The sequence below is a fragment of the Cebidichthys violaceus genome, unplaced genomic scaffold (genome assembly GCF_023349555.1).
Source record: "Cebidichthys violaceus isolate CVI_PGR_0920_01 unplaced genomic scaffold, fCebVio1.0.p SCAF_50, whole genome shotgun sequence".
In the NCBI taxonomy this organism is placed as follows: domain Eukaryota; kingdom Metazoa; phylum Chordata; class Actinopteri; order Perciformes; family Stichaeidae; genus Cebidichthys; species Cebidichthys violaceus.
Genome location: NW_027176706.1, coordinates 733,079 through 757,254, shown reverse-complemented (window position 1 = coordinate 757,254; position 24,176 = coordinate 733,079). Strand labels below are relative to the sequence as shown.

The 24,176-nt window shown below is 39.8% G+C and overlaps 1 protein-coding gene across 3 annotated transcripts; it reads left to right on the top strand.

Moving 5' to 3' along the window:
• The first annotated feature begins 364 nt into the window (after nt 1-364).
• Nucleotides 365-12,585, top strand: ldlrap1a (low density lipoprotein receptor adaptor protein 1a). Of its 3 annotated transcripts, none has more exons than XM_068731289.1 (10): nt 365-566; nt 6,193-6,335; nt 6,560-6,672; nt 6,853-6,967; nt 7,983-8,055; nt 8,370-8,465; nt 9,425-9,552; nt 10,138-10,172; nt 10,456-10,487; nt 12,395-12,540. In XM_068731289.1, exons 1-10 carry the CDS (start codon nt 482-484, stop codon nt 12,439-12,441), a joined length of 867 nt encoding a protein of 288 aa, XP_068587390.1. In that variant the 5' UTR covers nt 365-481; the 3' UTR covers nt 12,442-12,540. The 3 variants fall into 3 exon arrangements, with proteins under 3 accessions (XP_068587390.1, XP_068587391.1, XP_068587389.1); XM_068731290.1 differs by lacking the exon at nt 12,395-12,540 and adding an exon at nt 10,654-12,386; XM_068731288.1 differs by lacking the exon at nt 10,456-10,487 and having other exon boundaries at nt 12,395-12,585.
• Nucleotides 12,586-24,176: the final 11,591 nt, after the last annotated feature.

Below are 24,176 nucleotides of genomic sequence, written 5' to 3'. Positions count from 1 at the left end.
TCTCAACAACTGTTTTGTGAAATAATTATCCAAAAAGTGCAATAACAATGTGCTCATATGCAATATGAAGATAAAAAGTATAAGTATAGTTTATAGACATTCTGAGCAGCATTATTCTACAACTGACTTTAATACACTGATACACAATTTTTTAAAAAGCACACAAATGAATAACTGAATTACTGAACTGAATAACATAATGAAAACTAATTTGTCCTAGTTTTGCCTTCTCGCACCGTCTGAACTTAAACGGTCTTTAAATGTCCCATTTTACCCGAATGCGACATGGACTTCTCTCGTGTGGGCTGCTGGTTCACGTGCGCTGCTGACCTCGTAAATAGCGGTATTTCTGACAGCACGCGAAGGCACCACAAGTCCATCCTCCTCCATCAGCAGTCCGGTGGTCAACAACACTTCTCTCGCTCTCTCTCTCTTCTTTCTGCGAAACTTCACCGACTCCTCTGCAGCTTCAAACGCCGACATGGATGCACTGAAGTCGGCTGGCAGAGCCATTATCCGGAGCCCGAGTATGGCGAAACAGTCCTGGACCGCCGGCAGACACAGAAGTAAGAAGCGGTCGTTAGTTTGAGAGGAAAAAGCTACATTTTGTTTGAGTAGAAGTTGACGTTTGTTTACAGCTGTGTGTGTGTGTGTGTGTGTGTGTGTGTGTGTGTGTGTGTGTGTGTGTGTGTGTGTGTGTGTGTGTGTGTTTTATTTTAATTATGGTAACACAATGACGTCACGTGTGCAAGCTCACTCTGTCAAAGTTTAACGTTTTGTTTAAAAAAAGAAAGAAAGAAAGAAAAGGGAAACAGCTGTTGCAGCAAAGTTTGACATATATCTTTACTTGTGAATGTCAACGATACAAACGTCTCACTTTGTTGGATAAAGGGTCAAAAACTACAAAAAATATTTTTACTTAAAGAAGCGATTTTTTTTCCCCTGGAGTTTGGTTCCGTTTTTTTTTTTTGGAAAGAAACAAATGTTTTCCTGTTTTTTTCGTACCGAGGAGATTGAGTCGGTCTGTTTGTTTGCAATGCGGTTAAATCTTGTTTGAGGAATTTTCCGGAAATACATGTTATTTTGAAACCAGGCAGAAAAAAAACATTACATCACAGCCCCAAGAAAAAACAGGACACTTAACTCTAAATATCATGTTTATTTATATATATATATATTTGTAAAGTTATCTCCCTCTCATGAGAAAAAGTCCCTTGTTTTGTTTTACTCATGTTCTCACTGCTTTTGGATTTGTAGATAATCTCCTTTTCCATCCACACCATAGAGGAAGTGCAGAGGTCAGCACTAGAATTTACAGTGATTTTTTTTTTTTCTTTCTTTTTTTTTTTTTTATTGTGTGTGTGTGTCTTGCTCAAGAGCCCTTCAGCAGGTCAGGAGCTCCCTCACACTGCAACATTAACATGAAACTCTTATAAGGCACTCTGGTTGCCCATTGTAGCACTCAAGGGCCACTTTGTAAACTAAATCTCACTTGATCCTGGCTGTAAAGTTTTTTGGGTGGCTTTGTAACCAAGACGACAAGCCAGGAATGCTGCGAGTCAGTCGGTGCAAGGGTCCTGGTTGGCTCGAGTTCAAGCCGGTCTATTTTAAATTCCATCGGAGAGGACGTGGTGAAGCATTGGGTGGAGTAGACGGCCGTTGCTGTGTGACCTCAGGAGCTCCACCTGAAGGGGAAGAAAGCAGCGAAAGCCTCAGGAATCCGAGACGCACTCGTCCTACGCCGGGACAGATGTGTTGCCAGCACATTTTCCGTGTTAATGGGTGAGGGCCAGATGTTGTATGTATTTGCTGTCGGAAGCCTCCGGTCACGTGGGACAACCTGCTTCCTGGATGATATTTACAGAACATGAGCGGTGAATTAAAGTGATAACGCTTCACGGAGTTAAATGCCCCTCGGTAAACAGTCCAGTCGAGTACAGTCCCAACATGCGCAGCCTGTGTGGAGTGATTTCTCTGAGTACGAGCCGGTTTATTCCATCTCAGGTGGGGTTTGTTTTTTTTTCTTTCTTTAATTGGGCTCTTAGTCTTATAATTAGTGAAATTTAAAAGCTTCCTGTGAATGCAGCTAGTGACCCACTTGTTTACAGAAGTGCTGTGTTGTAGTATAGAGTACCGGGTCTTCTATGGACTGCAGGGCTCACATTCCTCACCAGCGCTGGCCCATGTCGCCCAAGACCGACTCTCACCACCCAGTCAAAATCAGGTGAATGCAGTTAACCGTCCGGACAGAACACCAATACAGCTGTAGCACCTAAGAACCAGCATTTTTTTTTTTTTTTTTTTTTTTGCACAAATATTGCCATCAATGTGGCTCTGTGGGCTTCACGCGCTCAACTTAACATGTCTGCATTGAGGAGAAACCTATTCAATCGATGGAGACGCCACCATTTTTTTTAAATGGCGAAGGCCTCCCTGCTCCCGTACCCACTTCTTTGCTTTTACTGCCCTGCTTTGGTCGCCCTAGACGACCCACACCGGCACGCTGCCAGAGTCCAGAACCGGCCAGGCGGGGGGGGGGGGGCTTGTCTACAGAAGAGAGGCCTTCTCTCTATATATAAGGACCCTCTCAAATGGATCGTGGTCAGTTTGGCAAAACCGCTGCCAGGATGGCAACCTTTCTATCTTGATTATGAAGTAGTTATTTCACCGACGCATGGCACTGGCTCTGTAGTAAACTCCTCTATTTCAGTCAGGGCTGTGCAATGATTCAATAGGATGATTGATTGTCTCATAATGGAGTCATACCAGAATGAAATCATGTATAGAGATATTGTGATACACAATTGCGTCGTCTAAATTGACAAGAACAAGCACATGCTAACTTAAATTTTGCAGAAAATCCGATTTAAACTTGGTTAATTCAAACTTTTGTCTTAATCTGATTTCTCTGTATTTGTGTGCATGCAGGTAGACGTGGTCGGTGTACAGCTGGACATTTTTATTTTGTCTACAATTTCACTTGAACATGTCAAATGGCCGCTTGAGTTCTTAATTAAAAGACAAAATACTCAGGTACTTTTCATTCGTCAAGTATTTATTTCGCACAAAAATAGGTTTTACATGTGCTTATTTCATATATATGCTATATTGTGATTCTAAGTTACACTTTTTAGGCAACCCAAAATGTTACATTTAACGTTCATGAACTGAAGACGCACTGTGAAAGGGTTAAAGTTGTAAGATGAAAACACAGACGACTCCGTGGCAACAACCTGTCAATCATAAGGTAGCCCCGCCCTAAAGCATACCCTGCTTTATGGTCCATTTGACTCTAAATGGACCATAATTTACAAAATGAGCATCATGCTGTATTGAAGAAGACTTGAAGCTAGAGGTTGAGACCATAAACTCATGTTTACAATGTTTACTGAGTGAATAAATCAAGAGAGAAGTAGAGTCATTTTCTCATAGACTTCTATACAAACAGAGGAGTCGCCCCCCCGATGGCCATTAGAGAGAATGCAGCTTTAATTCACTTCATGGCTTCACTTTTTCAGATCCGGAGGTTGCCGCCTGATTCAGACTCTAGACCTAGAAGGCCACCAGTCAGACTCTAAAGAACCCCACACCTACTGCGCACGGACCCTGCCTTCATAGCACCAGGGTTATAATATTGTTCAGTGCCAGAGAGCTGCAGTTCTACGCAGGATGTGTCTGCACTCCGTTATGACGTGGATAGACCTGTCGAGTGAATACTTGTTGTTGAGATTTATGTCTGCTTAAAGGGCCTCTCAAAATTTTAAATCGTACAAACACACGGGCTCTGCAGCTGCAAAAACACGAGGAACTGAAAACATTTTAGAGCTGCTGGTCATGGTTTTATTGGTTGGTTTATAGTTCTTTTTATTTTATTTTTTTTTTTTTATTTTTTTTTTTTCATCAAATCCACGTCCAGCAAACAATTGAAGAAACATGAACAAACAACCATCGGGAGGAACAAGTTGTCAAGTTTGGTTTCATATAATAAAATAAAACACAAAGTGCATCACTTCATTGCAATGAGAATGAATGCTGTTGAACCAAGTAACTTATGTGGGGGAAAAAAAGAGTCCAAATGATCTCACCTCATTGACCGTTTAAGAACCCGCTAGCTCTTCTAAGTCAAGGGACTTGGTACGTCTGTTTCGCATTGCAACAGTTATGGAAGTTTGTGTTTATTTGGCCCATCTACACTTCATCCTGGTGACTCAACTTGAGGCTAAATGCCTCTGAACTGTTTGTTTAACTTTGCAGCTGCAGAGACTTCCAGACCAACACGTTTCTCAGTAGAAACCAGCACATGCCAAAAAGACCAGTTAAATGGGGGCAAATGGGGTAGAAGTTGTTTTTTTTTGTTTTAAAGGTTGTTTGGCTCTGTAGCGGTCCTAAGTTTTAGGGCCACAGTTGGTGGTTTCCACAGTGATTCACTGTTTGGTTTAGAAGCACAAATCAGCCAGGATGTGAATCGCTTGTCAGTTGGACCTTTTTTTTTGTTTTGTTGCCACAGTGTTCAACAAAGGCTCTGCACTCTGATACATGAAATGGATACTCCTCCATTAGTGTTGGATTTGATAGATGGGGGGGGGGGGGGGGGGGGTATTGTTTTATCTTACGCCTCCTCTCTTACCCTGCCATCAGGAAAAAGTCTAGTTTTTCACACCCGGTGGATAATCTCCAAACAGACACAGAGGTCGACGTGTAATTTACAGCAGGGTCGGCTGGTTTGCGCTCGGCCTTCGGCTCACACACACACACACACACACACACACACACACACACACACACACACACACACACACACACACACACACACACACACACACACACACACGTGCGCGCACAGCTGTTTCCTTGCAGGTGTCGCTCTCGTTGACCGTCCGCATTCCCTGGCTCAGCGGTGCCTGGTACTGTACCGACGCTGCTGCCGTAGTTCTCAGGCGCGCCGTTGGCCGTCGGTGGGCGGTCCTTCTCCACTGTGGCGGTTTTGGACCGCTAACCACAGCCGGTCCACAATAGTGAGGGGAGTTTACTGAGGGGGGTCTAAACCTGCAACGAATCCTGCTTCAGCCTGACATAAAGAGTTGTTAAACGTACGGCTGTCCCCTTCTGAGTCGATTGGTCGACTAATCGGTCGTGTTTTTGGTCTTAGTCGACAAAGCTTTCTCTAGGTAATAATTAGGTTTTTTTTATGCTGAGTTGTTTCAAGAAACTTTCTGAGCACATCTCTGGTAAACGCAAGATTTAAAAGTGGTGCTTCTGTGTGATTTATCTTGTTTCTTTTGTTGCCATTATCAGCTTTAAAAGGCCTCAACATGTTGGTGACCTTTTTCTATCAAATGTAATCTCGGTTTGTGTCCATTTGTAGTTTTGGCAGGAGATGTCGCATCAACAATTGATACAAGTAAACCTTTTCGTGTGTGTGTGTGTGTGTGTGTGTGTGTGTGTGTGTGATCCCAGAGGCAGTGCAGTGCTCGGAGGATGGATTTCTAGGTAATGGGGATGTTTTTCTACCTCACCCCCCCACCCTCCGCCCTTTCTCTGAGGAAATCTCTGTAAACACAGCCAGAGGGTCAGGGCCGGCCGGCACCATACAGAAACTGATAAGACGCCACATGCGGATAGCAACTGTTCCTTCACTGGTCCCAGTTTCTACACAGTAAACATATCAATGTGCTATCTTCTCCATACAAACATTGAGACTAATGCTCTTTCCTAGAGGGACCTATGTGGCCTTGTTTGGGATACATTAAGTAAAAAAAAAATAAAAAATAAAAAAAAGCACACTTTCCTCTTATCACAGCATGTCAGAGTCCATGTACACTTGCTCCTAACTCTTTGCTGCCTTTTCATTGTCGAGCCCAATAAGTTGTTTTGGAGTTTGAAGTATTTGCTTTACGTAAAGCCTACCTCTGACCTAGATACCACTGCTTTGCTTCTCCTCTTCAGGGAGCGAGCAGATGAAATGTCTCAACTTTAAGTTCAACATTTACATTTCCTCTGATTTGTGTTTTTCCTCAAGCGCTTTGAAATGATTTCTTTTGGAACATGAAGTGGCAAAAAGGGGGGAAAGGCAGGCGAATACTGGATGTTTTTAAACTTGATGCATGGGCTCAACACCAACGGTTTCCTGTTGATCTATTTACTGACGCACTCTTCTTTTTTTTTTTTTTTTTTTTTTTTTTAAATCTGTAGAGCTTCCAGAGAACTGGACCGACACTCGGGAGACCATCGTCGAGGGCATGACCTTTAACCTCCGTCACCTGGGCATGACACTCGTGGACCAGCCCAAAGGAGAGGACCTGTCGGCTGCAGCGGTGAAGAGGATCGTGGCCACGGTGAGAGCTGTCAGGACGTCGCGCGGTCAACGGGATTACTGCTTCCTCAAGTGCTCTTCACATCTACAAGTGCTACACGCGCTGGGATTTAATGCACAGAACGTTGCCCTTGTTGGAACACAGTCTCGGGGATCAAAATGGGGTTTTAAATTCTTTTGTATGCGCTGAACACATTGTTATGCTTGTAAACCAACGTCTCTCTTTAATCGCGGCGTCTGTAACAGGCCAAAGCCAGCGGGAAGAAGCCTCAGAAGGTTGCCCTCAAGGTCTCCCCTCAGGGAATCGTCCTGAACGACAGCTCGACCAACAAACTCCTGGAAAATGTCTCCATATACAGGTATGTTTCGGAGCGGCGCACGTGTTTCAGATCAATCATTAACGGCGTTGTCGCTCTTCCGAAAGCCGCTGAGTGCTAAGTTTACAACCCGACGACACTACGTTGCCGTGTAGCTGAGCTTGCCCTGTGACCTCTCCGCGGTGTGCCGGTCCTCCTAACCTGTCAACCTCTGGCCTGCAGAATATCCTACTGCACAGTGGACAAGCTGCACGATAAAGTGTTTGCTTATATCGCTCAAAACACCCTCAATGGGACCCTGGAGTGCCACGCCTACCTCTGCTCCAAGAGGAAAGTGGTGAGTTGTTTGAGTACAGAATCAAGTGTTTTTATGTTTAATGTATGATGAATATAAATGAAGTTCCAGCGCAGTGATTTTTAAAAAAACAAAATTCCGTTTTGCTTTGCGCTCTCCTCATGGTTGGGTGGGTTATCTAATCTCGCTTTGATTTCACTTCCTGAGTTAAAAACCGGCGACACCCAGCATCCCGAGTGCTTTTCATTCCTTTTTTTTTTTTTTTTTGAGACATCATTGGGAGCTATCGCGCCTCTCTGATGCGATAGCTCCTCTTTCTCATCTTCCATTCTTAAGAGGAAACCCTAGAAGCGTCGCTCCCCGAACCGTCTGTCATCTTCCTGTGTTCCTGTGTGTGTTGAAAAACAGAAGGGCACTTTTCCTCTCGTCTTACATGCTTCCACACTCGTCCCCTTCTCTCTCTCTCTCTCTCTCTCTCTCTCTCTCTCGGTTAATGATAATACCCTACTTCCTCAGTACTCGCTTCTCTCTCTCTCTCTCGTCCTGCTGATGGAGACACTGGTGATGAACTCTTTGTCCTCTTCTACAACGGCTCTTCAGTCCCGGCATTGACTACTTTGACATGACTGTTGACCTTTTGACGTCATTTTTGCTTTTTGATTCAAATAAACTCTCCATCCGTCTAAGTAGTCTAGTCTTAAAGAATGAAAAGCATTATCCCAATTTAAATCCTTCCACGGCGAATCATCTTTACTCGGTTACTTTAGTTTACCAACATGTGTAAAAGCACAGAAAGTAACTAGTCTATATCTGCACACTAGATATGACTACAGATTACATCCTCACTTTGCATTACTTTGACAAAAGTAGGAATAATTCACACAATCAAATGTCCCACATGAGACATAAATGTAATTTCATTAAAATACCTTTTTCTCACTATATCCTGACAGTAGTACACGAGACAGATAATCTGTGAAAACCTCAGGTTGCGTTGCCTCCTTTCAGTGCTCCCAATGTAACGCTCTGTAACAAAGTGTGTCTTTCTGTTCTCCAGGCTCAGGCCGTGGCTTTGACGGTAGCCCAGGCCTTCACGGTAGCTTTTGAACTCTGGCAAGTGGCCAAAGAAGGTAGGCACCAAAAGTCCCAAACCCTTCCAGTTCTGGAAATGACACGCATCATCTACAAAACACACAGGCAGCGTCTATGTGGGAGTTGTTGTAATCAGCTTCTGAGACCGTTTGTGTTTTTGTATTGAATCGGCTTTGAAGCTCCAAGGACGCCGCTATCTGCTGTTAAGATTGCAATTAACACGTTTTTGTCCCGCTTGCATCACGTCCTCTCTCTCTCTCTCTCTCTCTCTCTCTCTCTCTCTCTCTCTCTCTCTCTCTCTCTCTCTCTCTCTCTCTCTCTCTCTCTCTCTCTCTCTCTTCTCTTTCTCTAGAGAAAGGGAAAAGAGTGAAGTCCGGTTCAGCCGGAGAGGCCAGCAGCAGTTCCCATTCGGAGAGATCGGACAGCTTGGGGAGCCTGAAGGGGACGGGTGAGAACGCCGTGTGTGTGTGTGTGTGTGTGTGTGTGTGTGTGTGTGTGTGTGTGTGTGTGTGTGTGTGTGTGTGTGTGTGTGTGTGTGTGTGTGTGTGTGTGTGTGTGTGTGTGTGTGTGTGTGTGTGGCACCCAAAAGACTTCACAGCGACGGTGTTTCGCTTTTCATTTCTTAAATCCTCGTGCAGCTGAGAGAGAAAGTGGAGCTCGAAAACTGAGCCTAACAAGTTGATAACACAAATAATGACTTTAATTTATGTAGCACACTTTAAGATGCGGAGAAATCTCAAAGTGCTTCACATAAAAGGTAAAAACAATCATAGTACAGCGTTAATTTACACTAAAGAACCATGCGATTTATAAGGGTTGAAATAGGATGAATACGATTCATAGACAAAATATTATAGAGACCCAAGTTGAGTCTAATGCGTCCAGATGTCAATTAAGTGTTCCACTTCTTTTGTCTAATTTTCTGATGTTGTTTGGTGGGGACAAAGGGGACATTTTTAAAAATAATAATACCTACAAACCAATACCTACAAATAATACCTTCAAATCAGTCACACACAACTATCAAAAATGAGACATCTCTTTACAGTATGGAAATACAAATTATAATACCAAATACAGGCGCAAACCTACCTACAAAAAACAAAGAATAAAATAAATATAAAATGAAAATAGTATCTTCCCTCTACTAAAAATATAGGATGAGGATCAACATTTCTAATTTAAGGGAAAAGACCAAATTTGACATGTTTTGTTCTACTAGCAGTAAAAAGTTGTTTTATGTATGGAGTGAGCATTACAGCCTGACAGGACAGCATGCTGACATGGGAGTTGACTTTAAGTCTCTTTAATAACATACATTAAGTAAAGTGTGTGTGTGTGTGTGTGTGTGTGTGTGTGTGTGTGTGTGTGTGTGTGTGTGTTGTCCTTCCCTCACCTCTCGTGCAGATGTTGCCACAGACAACCTGTTGGACTTTGACGACGGTGTGAATGTGGTCGTGGAGACCAATGGGAACGCCGAGGAGGACCAGCTGGATAACCACAGGCCCTCTGAGACCAACAACAACCCCGCCTGTGTAAGCTCCTCCCCTCCTCTGGCTCTGGGTTACACCTGTAGACGAGTGAGCCTCATGCAGCTCAACTAAGTGTTCTTTAAACATGTGTTTGAGAGTTGGATCTCAAGTCTTCTGTGTTTCAAATCGATTTGGGACAGTTCACCCCAAAAACAAAAATACACATTTTTCCTCTTACCTGTAGTGCTATTTATCAATCCACATTGTTTTGGTGTGATTTTCCTAGTTTTCTACAATATAATGGGACTATAATGCACTCTGCAAAAAATACATTTGAAGAACTCTACAGCAACGTCTCTTTCTATTGGAGAGGAAGCAGATATCTCCACAATTTAGCAACTCGCACCAAAACGATGTAGATTGATAAATTGCACCGATTACAGTGGAATTGATTTCGGGATGCGCTGTCCCTTTTTTAAGCGCTTGTCAAATCATAAGGTTTAAATACAGTTGACAATAACATGAGATTTCTCGGTTGAGTCTTACATCAAATCGAATCTGTAGTTGAATAAAACACCATTACCAAATATTTTTATAGTATTCACAAGCTTCTTCTTCTTCTTCTTCTTCTTCTTCTTCTTCTTCCAGGAGACAGAAGATGGTTTGGATGAAGCCTTCTCCAGGTGAGATACGTCTTCATGTTTTAATATACAATAAAATGAATCCTACTTGATTCTCTCTCTGCTGCTTGTTAAAATAAACGACCCAATCTCTGCCTCATCACTTTTCTGTGCACTGTCAGCCACTCTTGTGCTGCTTTGCCCTACAGCGCCCCTTACTGCTGATTTCCGTGTACTGCAGAATACACATCCTCCTGATTTTTTTTTTATTTTTTTTTTTTATTTAAATTTGAAAGCTAAACTTTTTAAAACTGTCCTCACATCTGCTGTGTGTTTGTGTCTCCAGCTGTGCTCTGGATAGCTATGGTTCATGTCCAGGTAAAGTAGAGCACCACTATCAGCTGTTACAAGCCTTACGTAGTGTAGTAGTCCTAATTACTAACCTAAACGTAACCCATTCCATTCTATCACCACCAAACCCAATGCCACAATAACGTGTCGGTAATGTTATCAGCAGCTTCCTGTGTCCTTTATCTCCTCCCAGATGGAATAATCGTCGACTGAAAAGAAAGCTGATTCAAAGTAGTATCGTCACCTCCCATCTCATATCGCACAATATCACACAAAATTGCCTTTCTCCCACCCCTCCTCCCTGATAACCCCTCTTCACAGTCTGTTTGCCTTTCAATGAATGGACTGAATCAGTGGGAGTAATGTGACTCCGCTACACACTGAAGGCTTTGTCGTGCAATTATTCTCTCCGCGGTCGCTGGTGTGAAAGTGGAGCAGTGGGTCGCTTGAAGTCTAGTGGCCGATTTTAAAAACGGTGTCATCCCGTGGTTCGGGTGAACCGAATGTCTCGAAGTAAATCCGGTTGACCTCCCAGCTGGACTCTGCAAATATTATTATGCCGGAGAGGAAAAAGGGGCGGAGGGATCTTATTTAGAAGAGATTGAGGCCTTGGTTGCACAAAAGTATCTGTGAGGCTGAGCTGCATTCAAATGATTGCTTCGCCCCAAAATTTTTAAAGGGAGAAACTAAAGAGCAACTGTTCAGCTGCTGTTCTGACTGGATGACGTTCCCTGGCCCGTTCATTCTGTGGCAAACGAGTAGTTTTGTTTTCTGTGCAGAGAACTTATAAATGCTGCTCTTCTAGAGGAGGTTTTGATTTTGCTTTTGCTCCGTGTAACACATCTTCATCATTTAGGCTAGTTTTTTTAAAATCTTTAATATGTCATAACCGTATTTTATTCTGCTGTCTTAAAGGATGAGGCTGGCGTTATTCTGTATTTTTCTCATTCTCAACAAATCCCAGAACAAGACCCCACTGACTAGTATTACCTGTTATTCCAAAGCTCGATCTTATTCCTCTGAGCCAAAGGCCTCCATTGTTGTCCAAAAAAACATCAATTAGCTGCATAATGTCTTCTTCCATTACCATGAACACGGGCATAGAGGTGCTAAGACGTACCAGTATTGACGATAACCGTGATATTTAAAACTGAAATATTGATATAATAGTAATAATACACAAATGATGATGATGATATTGTGTAAATATTACAGCACCTCCTTAAATCATTTAACACTTGTATTTTGAGTGATTTTATGTGCCAAAAAAGGGTAAAAACTGCACAATAAACAGTTATAAATTAATTTTACTTATTTATTTATTTATTTTTTTAAAAGCGGTGTCTCACCCGAGTCTCTCTGAAGGTGTGTAGACCTACTACATGTAGATCTACATCTTAACAGGCATCACTTACTGGTCTTGAAACCGGTAGAACCAGAACTACAACAGGTCCAACACAGACGGACTCACAGAAAGCTTCTCTCCTCAGGATTGTGAAACCTGACCTCTGTACATCTCAGTCCGCCACATTGTCTCCAGCAAATCCTCTGCGCTGCCCTGCACATTGCACATTTAATAAGTCTCCCAAATTTTGAAAGATGTGTGTCTTCAGCAGGAGCTGGAGGACTCGTGTCTGAGTGCCACAGACAGAGATTGAAAGTCATAGTGAAGTATTGAGAGGTGGATTAACCTTTGGTGCCTTTGGTCTATGAATGGGACCAAGAGAGAAGAACATAGAATTACATCAGCCTTATCTTGTTTTGAATGTTTTTACAACATGAAACGGAGCTCTTTTTGTTGTTGTTGACGATGCAAATAACACTGCTAGCTTCTGACACCTGGGTGCTAATAGCATCTTTCCTTTTGAGTCGCAGTTGTTTCACTGGTCCATTCATCCATTCATCGTTGTTTCTTGCCCCCTCTGTCTCCTCAGACTGGCAGTGTCGCGTACTAACCCCCAGGTCTTGGACATTGGGTTGACGCCCCAAGACTGGCTCACCGAACCCGACTGGGACACCGCCAATGGAAACGCTCCCAGTCCGTTTGGGGACAATATCTTCGGCTTCTGACCACCAGCACCACAGCAGAGAGAGAAAACAACCGAGGGGAGGGGGGGGGGGGGGGGTCTCTATGTCTTCCTATGAATTAACAAGGCATCACTGTGTATTTAAGAGGCTGCAGTAAGTCCACAAGGGAATAAGTGTAGAGTTGTGAGATAACGTTTGGCCTCCTCACCTTGTTGCACAACTCTCCACATGGACAATTCTTCCCCCTTCTTTGTGGAAACAGCTCAGACTGCTGCCCGCCCCCCCGCACACCAAAGCAATAACATCATCCTTTTTAGGGTTGCTGCATCTGTCCTGTTATTACACCGCAAACATCCTCACAAACTTACGTCACCTTTTGCTTCTGTCTTTCAGTAGTTTTGGCATCATACTCAGTGTTTTGTGTACGCGTGTAGTTATAATTTATAGAGTTGTAATTATTTTTTTATGGATGAAGAGTAGGATTTAATTCCGACTGATGCACAGACTGCATCAACAGGCCTTAATAACAGCAGGACAATCAGCCACACGATGTCTTCATGTTTCAGTGGATGTAGTTCATGCGAGGATTTGGCCTTTCACCCCCTTGGATGTAAACTGATTGTTTTATGTCTAAACATGTGAAAATCAAAGCTAGTTGTATTTATAAAGAACCCTTTTTGGAGCAGTGGCTCCTTCGGGACGTGTCGTTACAGGCGGTGCTTTTTATCCACTGCAGTGTTAACGGCACTCAACCGAATGAAGCCCAGATGTGTTCAAGGTTATCAGATTCCATTGTGGCCATTTAATGTACATTGTAATCTACCGCCATTATAAAAAATTAAAATATATTCATGAATAAAAAAAATCTACTTTTCTGGTGTATTACTGTAATTTATTTACGTTCAGTATGAGGTTCATTCTTTTACAGTTTTACCATAATGTCAATCGGTAGCTGTTCTGGAGCTTTTGATTATTGCCACAGTCAAGAATTAACTTTTAAGAGGAGACACCTCAGTTTCAAAACATCAAATTCACCAAAAGTTAGCATTGGATAATGCCTCATTAGCATATTTAAGCATGCAAACATTTAAAAAAAAAAAGCTTGTAATACAAAAAATAATTGTCTTAATGTCATTAATCAACTGGGGAAGTTCCATGGTGATATTTTTTTTTCTTCAAAATGTCTGTAATTTTACAAAACATCTTTAAGGGCTGTTTTTCTCAGACTCTTGTAAAACAAGGTTTTCCAATGTTCAGATTTCTGCACGTATTTAATAAGATAGTGCCTCATTTGCATATTTAAACTTACGTTTTCAAAAAACTTTCAATAATTGTCTAAATGTAGATATCGACTGGGAAACTTTCACAGTTGATATCTATTCGGTAAAAAGTTGACTATTTATCTGGGGTGTCTTAAACTAACATGGAAAATAAGTCCTGAAAGTGTTAAATCTACAGTTTCATGACTGTTAAAGTCCATCTGCAAAAGAAGATAATAGACTATTTGTAAAGCACCGTTCATACATAAGATGCACTTTAAAGTCTTTTACAGACACATTTACATCAAAAGTAAATTACGATGGATTAGAGTTTCTCACACAAACAATTTAAAATACCATACAACAGAATATTTCAGAAGAACATAAGGGAACATAAAAAAAACTTGAATGAAGGCAAGGTTTACAAAAAGAAATCTTAAGAGTTGCTTATTGAATATTTATGGGGAGGCTGTCTCTTCATGCTTCTTCTTCTTGTCATACATGTAATGCTGTAGGTGTTGATGTTAAAGGCAGCGGTAATGACTATACAGGGAGAGATGGCAATGAAACACTAAGTATGGAGCTGTAAAATGTAAAATATGAACCTGATAATTTGTATAATATGTCCTTTTTAACTATGTGAATGACCCTGGAGCAGTAGGTCGTATGCTTCATTTCACCACCTGATAGTGAATGCAAATTTGAGTTAAAGCTCTGATAATAAATGACAAGTGAGATGAAGCCTTTGGCTTTTACGTAATTACTTTAGTGTTTCCTAAACCACTGATAGCAACCAAATATATTTCCCAGTCAACATTGCCAGATGAGAAATATTAAGCTATGGTACCAAAGACTTCAACGGATGGTATTTTGAGGATAAATGTTATTTTAAAATTTACATATTTTGATACTTGTTGTTGACTTTTAGTACATTTTACTCTTCATAGTTACTTTTCCTCAAAAACAGTTTTGAATGCAGAGCTTTCACTTGTAATGTTAACATTGTAGTATTGTTACTTTTGAAATACATGAATATTAATGTTCATAATGAAGGTTTCTATCAATTATCAAAGTGAATGTATGAATTCCTCAATCAACAAAAAACTATGTAATGAATTGTATGTATCTGTCTGTGTTCCTCCACCAGTGCATGCTGGGATAGGCTCCAGCCTCTCCAGTTCATCAAGATATGCAGGTGCTGGTTTGATGGACATTCTCTAAAATGACGTTATCATATGGGTTAACTACTCTTTATACTCATACCAGTTGCTTTCATGCCTGTTGGCTCGTAAAGTTCTTCATGACAGAGTTAGAGGTCATACGCTCAATATCACCAACTTCATTTGTATGTTTCTAAATCCTTTAATCCAAAGTCAGGAAGAAGGACATTACTTTGCATAATTACCTTTGAGACGGAGGACAGAAAGTGAATAAAAGTAAGTGAACACTAACTAAAGGTTTGAGATGTGTTGAAACAAAGTGGAGGAACAAGAGCTGGAACTTTCTGAGGTAGGCCTGATGATCTTCTTCCTTTCTTTGATGTTTCCTATCTTCTTCTTTGAGTTTGATAGGATTACCTCACTATACAACTTTTAGACCTGTTATATGATGATTTAGTTGTGAAGTTTAAGGTCATTAAAATTTCATTTTATATGCCAATAATTAAGGTATCATTCCTCGATTCAAAACTTGAGGTAAAACAAATGTTTCTCATCACTAATCCCATTTGAATGGATTTGATTTTTATTAGGAATTTAAAACACAACAATTCTAAAGAGTATCATGATGCAGAAATCCCAGAGGGTGATACTTAAAACCATTTCTATAAACACAAAGTGGTCCTAAATGGAATAAACAAATACATGGGTACATACAAATCAATGGAAGCAGACAAACTTAAACTCCACGACAATGAGTCAAACTATCAACACTCCCCACAAATACACCTGGACTTTTTTTTATTTGGCTTTGATTATGTGTATTTGAAGTAATCTCAGGCATTTTTACTTTAAGTAAAAAAAATATTTTCTGTCCCATGTTCTGTGAAAAAAACAACTGCACAAAGTTAACATGTTTTTATTTCCAGGATGAAGAAGACACTGCTGTTTGTGCTCGCTCTCTCAGGTCAGAGAAATGATTGTGAAAGTTGTGTGTGTGAGTGAGTCAGTCACACATATTTACAGTGGTGATAATGATATATATTTAACAATGGTTGTTTTTTGTTGCATGGTTATTGAACTACAGTAGAATAAATGAGTGTACATTAAAAACAGTCCTTTATCCATCAGTGCTGTCTGCTCGGTCTACAAACGTCATCAGAGAGTACCACTATGTAGAGATGTTGAAGACCTGGACCGACGCTCAGAGTTACTGCAGAGAGAAGTTCACTGACCTTGCCACCGTAGAAAATCAAAGCGACAACGACAGGCTGCTCAGAGTATTGCAGGGCCTTGGAAACTACACGTGGATAGGGCTTCATGATGAAAAAATGAAAGGGTGGAAGTGGGCACTGGGAAATGTAGACTTGAATAATGAGTATAGTAACTGGAGAATAGGTGATCCTGATAGAAAGGACTACAACGAGACCTGTGCTTTGATGAGAACAGATGGGGATTTGGATGACAAAAGTTGTTCGTCTTTACATTCTGCAGTCTGCTATTATGGTAAGAAAAATGTTTACTGAGTTCAGTTGCAAGTTGCTTTATAACTCAAGCAAGGAGAAAATGTACTGAATTATGGTCTAATGTCAAGTTTTGGGAATACTGACGTCCAAAAACTTCACATTACATTACATTACAGTCATTTAGCAGACGCTTTTATCCAAAGCGACTTACAATTCAGTATCTATCTACCGTAGGCGCAGCAGCTATGAGAGCAATTTTGGGGTTAAGTGTCTTGCTCAAGGACACATTGACATGAGACTAGCAGAGCAGGGGATCAAACCACCTACCCTCTAATTGAAAGGCGGCCCTGTTCTCTACTTAGCCACGGTCACAAAGGGGGGGTTCAGGGGCATAAATGATCTGCCATGCAGTAATACATAGAATCAGGTTAAAGTTTGCAATGAATGATCCACAATCTGAAAATACAACAAAAAATACACTACTCTTCTATTTCTCACTCTCTATGTTCACTAACTGTCCCTTTTTATGTCGCTCTTCACTTGTTTCTCCTGCCAGCTTGTATTGAAAATGATTAAATAAAATTATAAACACCGTAATTATTTCATCTTTGTGTTGAATTTTGGATTTGAATTATAGAAATGTGTCTAAGACTGTAGAATGTGTGTTTTACATTTTTGAATACTGCAGAGACTTCAAAGGTGGCTCTACTGCAAATGTATCTTTATTTACCTTCATGGCAAAATGCCAACCCACAGTTCAACTTATTGTCCTTTATTTCTTCTTTTTTCTTTCAGATAAAGGTCCTTCCCATTACATTTTAGTGAACACCGAACTGAATTGGAACGATGCTAGGACATACTGTAGATCCAATTACACAGACCTCACCAGTGTGAGGAACCTGTCTGAGAATAATGAGATCTCCCCACTGCTGACAACGAACACCTGGATCGGTCTCCACAGACATACCTGGGCTTACTGGTCCGACCAAACCCCCACCACCTTCACTAACTGGGAAGAGAATCAGCCAAACACAAAATCGCAGACGATGAAATCCTGTGCCGCAGTAAACCCAACCACAGGAACGTGGTGGGATGTTGACTGTAACATGACTAACTATTTCATCTGTCAAAATGTTCATTCACGTAAGCAACAAACGTTCAAGTTAAGGTTCCAGTCTGAGGCCGACCTGACTGATCCCGCCCTTCAGCAGCAGATTTTAGAGCAGGTACAGTAATCTTGAAGCTGCTTAACCTACACTACCCCTGGTAACAATGTTTTTACAGTGTCAACTTCCCCAGGAACGTTTGCTAAACGCTCATGAAGGAGCATCTTGGACCGGCTCCATAACAGAGGTGGTGCTAGTCCTGAATGGGGCGTTTCTATAGTAACCTGTAACCCCACAAATTAACTCAGTAAACTGATGGTATTCTCCTTGGTTTGGGTGTAAACTAGGTTACTACTGGCAGCAGGCCATGTTAACATTTGCAGCTTCCATCAGAGAAAATAAACACACCGTTTCAGGGTTTTCTTACAACTTTGCTCTTTTGTTTGTTTAGATTCTGAACACTGGTGCACAAGTGCCTGTGCTTTTTTATACAAACATTTAAAATGTATACAAAAGAAAATACAATTTAAAAATTTCAAGAAGGTAAGAAATCTCTGAGTAACATATTTATGTTCATTAGTGGATGGAGAACAAAGGGAGATGTGTATTAAAGGTCATAAGGTTATGATGTGATATTCACAGATTTCACTTTATCTATTTCTCTACAGCTGCATGCTAAACTGAAGAAACATGGGTTATCAGACTTTAAACTCCGCTGGACCCAGACGGATGGGCAGGCTTTTCACAAAGAGCAAAAGAAGAAGAAAGATGAAGGTACTTTTTGTATTTTTCTAAATAGCGGAGATCATTATTTTGTGGGTTGGTTGCTTCAATTGCATATCTGAAGCATTACATTACATTACAGTCATTTAGCAGATGCTTTTATCCAAAGCGACTTACAATAAGTGCATTCAACATTGGTAATCAAAAGAACTACTAGTCACCAGAAGTCATAAGTACATCTCCTTTTCCAAACAAGCATCTAAGAGCATGAAGCACAGCATAACTCAGAGCCAAAGTACAGTGCAGAAACAAAGAAAAACAGTTAGTGCAAAAAAGTAATACGAATACAATAAGAGCATTAAGCATTAGTTGGACATTTTGTGAAATAAGCTAATTTGCTTCCTTGCTGAAAGTCAGATGAGAAGATTGATAACACTGATATATCTGTTCATTTAATATTAGCAGAGACTTAATATAGGGGGGACAGCTAGCATATACCTGGCAAGTTGCACAAACAAGATATGATAGTGAGTTTTAGAGGTGCTGCAAGACAGATTTCTGGAAAGAACCAGCCCAGCTGTTTACTTCTGGTTCCAGTCTTTGTGCTAAGCTAAGCTAAGCTAAGCTAAGCGTATGATAGCTGTACAAATACAAGAGTGATATTGATCTTTCTATCTGATTTTTCACATGAAAGACAATAATTGTTTTCCCCCAAATTTACAACTAATCTTTTAAACCACATGTATGATTTATATTTTCTGCCTTTTTTTTAGGGTCGTGTGGCTGAGTGCTCATTGTGCAGCGGACATTGTGGTTTTAACTGCAACACAATCTCTCAGTTCCTATTTCAGTTTCACTAAATATTTTCTACACCATAAGTGATAAAAATGTCTTTTGTGGATGTATATGTTTGGTTGCATACTGTGTATCTACAGAACATCATATATCATTTATCTGTTTGTTGTGTCACTTGCAATCCGTTGCAAATAGAACTTTATTTGCATGTTTGTTGTTAACATTTTTTATTTCTGCTTGTGACTTCAGAGCATGTAGGGAGGTTTGTAATTAGTTTAAAAAATATAAACATGCTTGGTTTTTGTCTTATTTAATTTGTATTCCTAATACTCCTAATAAACTATTCCCATATATGTTTTATGAGCACTTACTGTGTCTTTTAAAATGTGTACATGTTGAACTTGATGTTTATCTTTTTCTGGCTTTGAAATGTGTGATTCTGTAAATGAACGGCATCACAATTAATAATCAGTTAAAAGTCATTTTTTACAATGTGTTTTGTGTTCATACCTTTTGTAAGGTCTTAAATAAATAGAGAACATGAAAAAACACTGACCTGGAATCTTTTGAGGTATTTAAATGAATTATATCCAAGCTGTTGATATCTTTGTGAAACATACTGACAGTGTTAACAAAGTTATTGCAAAAGCCAAATGTTTTCAGGCACTGTAAAGTAAATGTTTGTTTGATTGTGTCAAAGGCCTTTTAAAAGAATCTAAATAAGAGTCTTCGACTTAAACTTCATCTGTATAATCCAACAAATCTAAAATGATCCTTGTGTTACAAATAATATGTAGATTTTTCAAAAATCCTGTTTTGAGCAATAATGGGATCCAGTACTTTCTGTAATCAGTTTGCATATATTCAGGCCAAAATTGTTTAATCTACTGTTGAAAGAGTTTTGCCAATTTCGTATTAATAAAGGGTCTTTATTGGGTTTGGGGATAAGATATATAATGATTTGTTTGATCAAAGTTGCCATCTCTCCCCGACTTATGCAATCTTTGTACATTAAGATTAATGCGTTCTGAATAATTTCCCATCATGCATTTAAAATTCTAAAGATAGACCATTAATACTAGTAAAGCTGTTCAGACAACGCTTGTTTGACAGGCAGCCCTGGAAATAGTGACCAATCAAAGCAGACTGGCAGAAAGCATGAGAAGAATAAAGTGTTATTTAAATATTACAGCATGCAAGTGTGTTCTAGTAGAACAACAACATGTAAAATATGAACCTGATCATTTGTATAATATGTCCTTTTTAATTATGTGAATGACTCTGGAGCAGTAGGTCGTATGCTTCATTTCACCAACTGATAGTGAATGCAAATTTGAGTTGAAGCTCTGATAATAAATGACAAGTGAGATGAAGACTTTGGGTTTTACATAATTACTTTAGTGTTTCCTAAACCACTGATAGCAACCAAATAGAAGTGGGCACTGGGAAATGCAGACTTGAATAATGAGTATAGTAACTGGAGAACAGGTGAGCCTAATAATAAGGACTACAATGAGACCTGCACTTTGATGAGAACAGATGGGCTTTGGAATGATGGAAGTTGTTCGTCTGAACGTCCATCAGTCTGCTATTATGGTAAGAAAGATGTTTACTGAGTTCAGTTGCAAGTTGCCTTATAACTCAAGCAAGAAGTCAAGTTAGATTATAAGCTTGCATTAAGTTGGACATATTGTTTTTAAACTCTGACCAGTTTCAAGCTCATGTGATATTTATCAGTAATATACTAACATTAATAACACCAAAGTGGTACAAAAACTAAAACAACATTGTAAAACCTTAAAACAACAGTAAAAACAGATGTTCCAATAACTATCAATCAGTAACAAATGAAAATATCTATCATTCAGTATTTACATGTAGCGCCCTGCCAATTTGTTTGCATGTGTTCTTTAAAATTTCTGTAAAACAGCACATTTGCATTTGTGTTCATAGTCAGAGAAATATAGTTTGGAAAAGTACTTAAGTGTCCTACAGTTCGAGTTGCACACCTTACTGTATTGGTTTGTCAGGTGTCAAAGTGTTGCCAGCCAATTAAGAAAATCAGATGAGACTTTTTGGCAACGTACCGGGTTCTTAGAGGGGTGGGACTAACGACTGGAGAGCACGAAGCGGTGAAGTGAGGTGTGTCTCAATTCAGACCTCTCCGGGGGCGTCTTGGGCGAATGATCATAAATGGTCCCCCACGAGTAATGGTGTGAACGCACCTTAAGACAGTAGAAAAACATCAGTAGAATGTGTGTTTTACAATAGTTTATATATATATATATATATATATATATATATATATATATATATATATATATATATATATAGAGAGAGAGAGAGAGAGAGAGATATATTTGCTTGTCATCTTGCGGAGAAAACTAACAAAACATGAATTCAAACTTTTTACAAATCGGCGTCATTACGTAGTTATTTCAGCATCCTTTTTGTCCTTTTATTGCAGTTAAATCTCAGTAAAATCTGTTTTTTTTGTGTTCATACAGCTGTAGTAAACCAGCCGACATGTGGCTTGCTAGATACAGTAAATACAGCTCGATAAAATCCATGGAGCTCCTCCGGACTATGTTAAGAACCCAGACAAGATGACGTTTAGTTTCCTGGGATATCTGGGACTTCCACAACAAGTACTAAGCAGAAGTCGTGGTTATTTCTTCCATGGTTGATGGCGGAAAGTTGAATAGCTTCCAGAGTGATAAGCCACGGCCCCTCCCCGGGGCGTCTTGGGCGAATGATCATAAATGGTCCCCCGCGAGTAATGGTGTGAACGCACCTTAAGACAGGATAAAAACATCAGTAGAATGTGTGTTTTACAATAGTTTATATATATATATATATATATATATATATACGTATATATATATATGTATATATATATATATATACATATATATACGTATATATATATATGTATATATATATGTATATATATATATATGTATATATATATGTAAAGTATATCAATAATATATATTTTTAGTCAGAAAATACTGCAGAGACTGTAAATCTACCTTTCTTTACCTTCATGGCAAAATCCCAACCCACAGTTCAGCCTATTGTCCTTCATTTCTTCTGTTGTCTTTCAGAAAAAGGTCCTTCCCATTACATTTTAGTGAACACTCTGATGACTTGGTACGATGCTAGGACATACTGTATGTCCAACTACACAGACTTGGCCAGTGTGAGGACCCCGTCTGAGAATAATGACATCTCCTCACTGGTGACAGACTACACCTGGATTGGTCTCCACAGAAAGACCTGGGCTAACTGGTCCGACCAAACCCCCACCACCTTCACTAACTGGAATGAGAACCAGCCCATCAAAGAAGTGCAGACAGTGAAATCCTGTGCCGTGGTCAACCCAACCACAGGAACGTGGTGGGATGTTGGCTGTAGCATGACTAACTATTTCATCTGTCAAAATGTTTATACACGTAAGCAACAAACGTTCAAGTTAAGGTTCCAGTCTGAGGCCGACCTGACTGATCCCGCCCTTCAGCAGCCGATTTTAGAGCAGGTACAGTAATCTTGAAGCTGCTTAACCTACACTACACCTGGTAACAATGTTTTTTGCAGTTTCAACTTCCCCAGGAACGTTTGCTAAACTCTCATGAAGGAGCATCTTGGACCGGCTCCATAACAGAGGTGGTGCTAGTCCTGAATGGGGCGTTTCTATAGTAACCTGTAACCCCACAAATTAACTCAGTAAACTGATGGTATTCTCCTTGGTTTGGGTGTAAACTAGGTTACTACTGGCAGCAGGCCATGTTAACATTTGCAGCTTCCATCAGAGAAAATAAACACACCGTTTCAGGGTTTTCTTAGAACTTTGCTCTTTTGTTTGTTGAGATTCTGAACACTGGTGCACAAGTGCCTGTGCTTTTTTATACAAAGATTTAAAATGTACACAAAAGAAAATACTATTTCAAAATCCCAAGAAAGTAATCTATGAGTAACATATTTATGTTCATTTGTGGATGGAGAACAAAAGGAGATGTGTATTAAAGGTTTTATGGTAATGATGTGATATTCACAGATTTCACTTTATCTATTTCTCTACAGCTGCATGCTAAACTGGAGAAACATGGGTTATCAGACTTTAAACTCCGCTGGACCCTGACGGATGGGCAGGCTTTTCACAAAGAGCAAAAGAAGAAGAAAGATGAAGGTACTTTCTGTATTTTTCTAAATGGGACATACTAATTTTGTGGGTTGGTTGTTTTAATTGCATATCTGAAGCATTAGTCGGACATTTTGTGAAATAAGCAAATTTGCTTCCTTGCTGAAAATCAGATGAGAAGATCGATAACACTGATATATCTGTTCAGTTAATATTAGCAGCAGGTTAGCTTAGCTTAGCACAGAGACTTAATATAGGGGGAAACAGCTAGCATGTACCTGGCAATTTGCACAAACAAGATATGATAGTGAGTTTTAGAGGTGCTGCAAGACAGATTTCTGGAAAGAACCAGCCCAGCTGTTTACTTCTGGTTCCAGTCTTTGTGCTAAGCTAAGCTAAGCTAAGCATATGATAGCAGTACAAATACAAGAGTGATATTGATCTTCCTATCTAACTTTTCACATGAAAGACAATAATTGTTTCTCCCCAAAATCCCAACTTATCCTTTAAACCACATGTATGATTTACATTTTCTGCCTTTTTTTTAGGGTCGTGTGGCTGAGTGCTCATTGTGCAGTGGACATCGTGGTTTTAACTGCAACACAATCTCTCGTTCCTATTTCAGTTCCTATTTCAGTTTCACTAAATATTTTCTACACCATCAGTGATAAAAATGACTTTTGTGGATTTATATATTTGGTTGCATGCTGTGTATCTACAGAACATCATATATCATTTATCTGTTTGTTGTATCACTTGCAGTTCATTGCAAATATAACTTCAATTGCATGTTTGCTGTTAAAAAAAGGATTTCTGCTTGTGACTTCAGAGCATGTAGGGAGGTTTGAAATTAATTTGAAAAATATAAACATGTTTGGTTTTTGTCATATTTAATTTGTATTCCTAATACTCCTAATAAACTATTCCCATATATGTTTTATGAATGCTTGCTGTGTGTTTTGAAATATGTACATTTGGAACTTGATGTTCTTTTTCTGGCTTTGAAATGTGTGATTCTGTAAATGAGCGATATCACAGTTA

Excerpts from the sequence above, each read along its gene's own strand:
- ldlrap1a (XM_068731288.1), top strand. The coding sequence starts at position 482 with ATGGATGCACTGAAGTCGGCTGGCAGAGCCATTATCCGGAGCCCGAGT. Across the intron at positions 6,968-7,982 it reads TCTGCTCCAAGAGGAAAGTG|GCTCAGGCCGTGGCTTTGAC; the intron begins GTGAGTTGTTTG and ends TCTGTTCTCCAG. Across the intron at positions 10,173-12,394 it reads TTGGATGAAGCCTTCTCCAG|ACTGGCAGTGTCGCGTACTA; the intron begins GTGAGATACGTC and ends CTGTCTCCTCAG.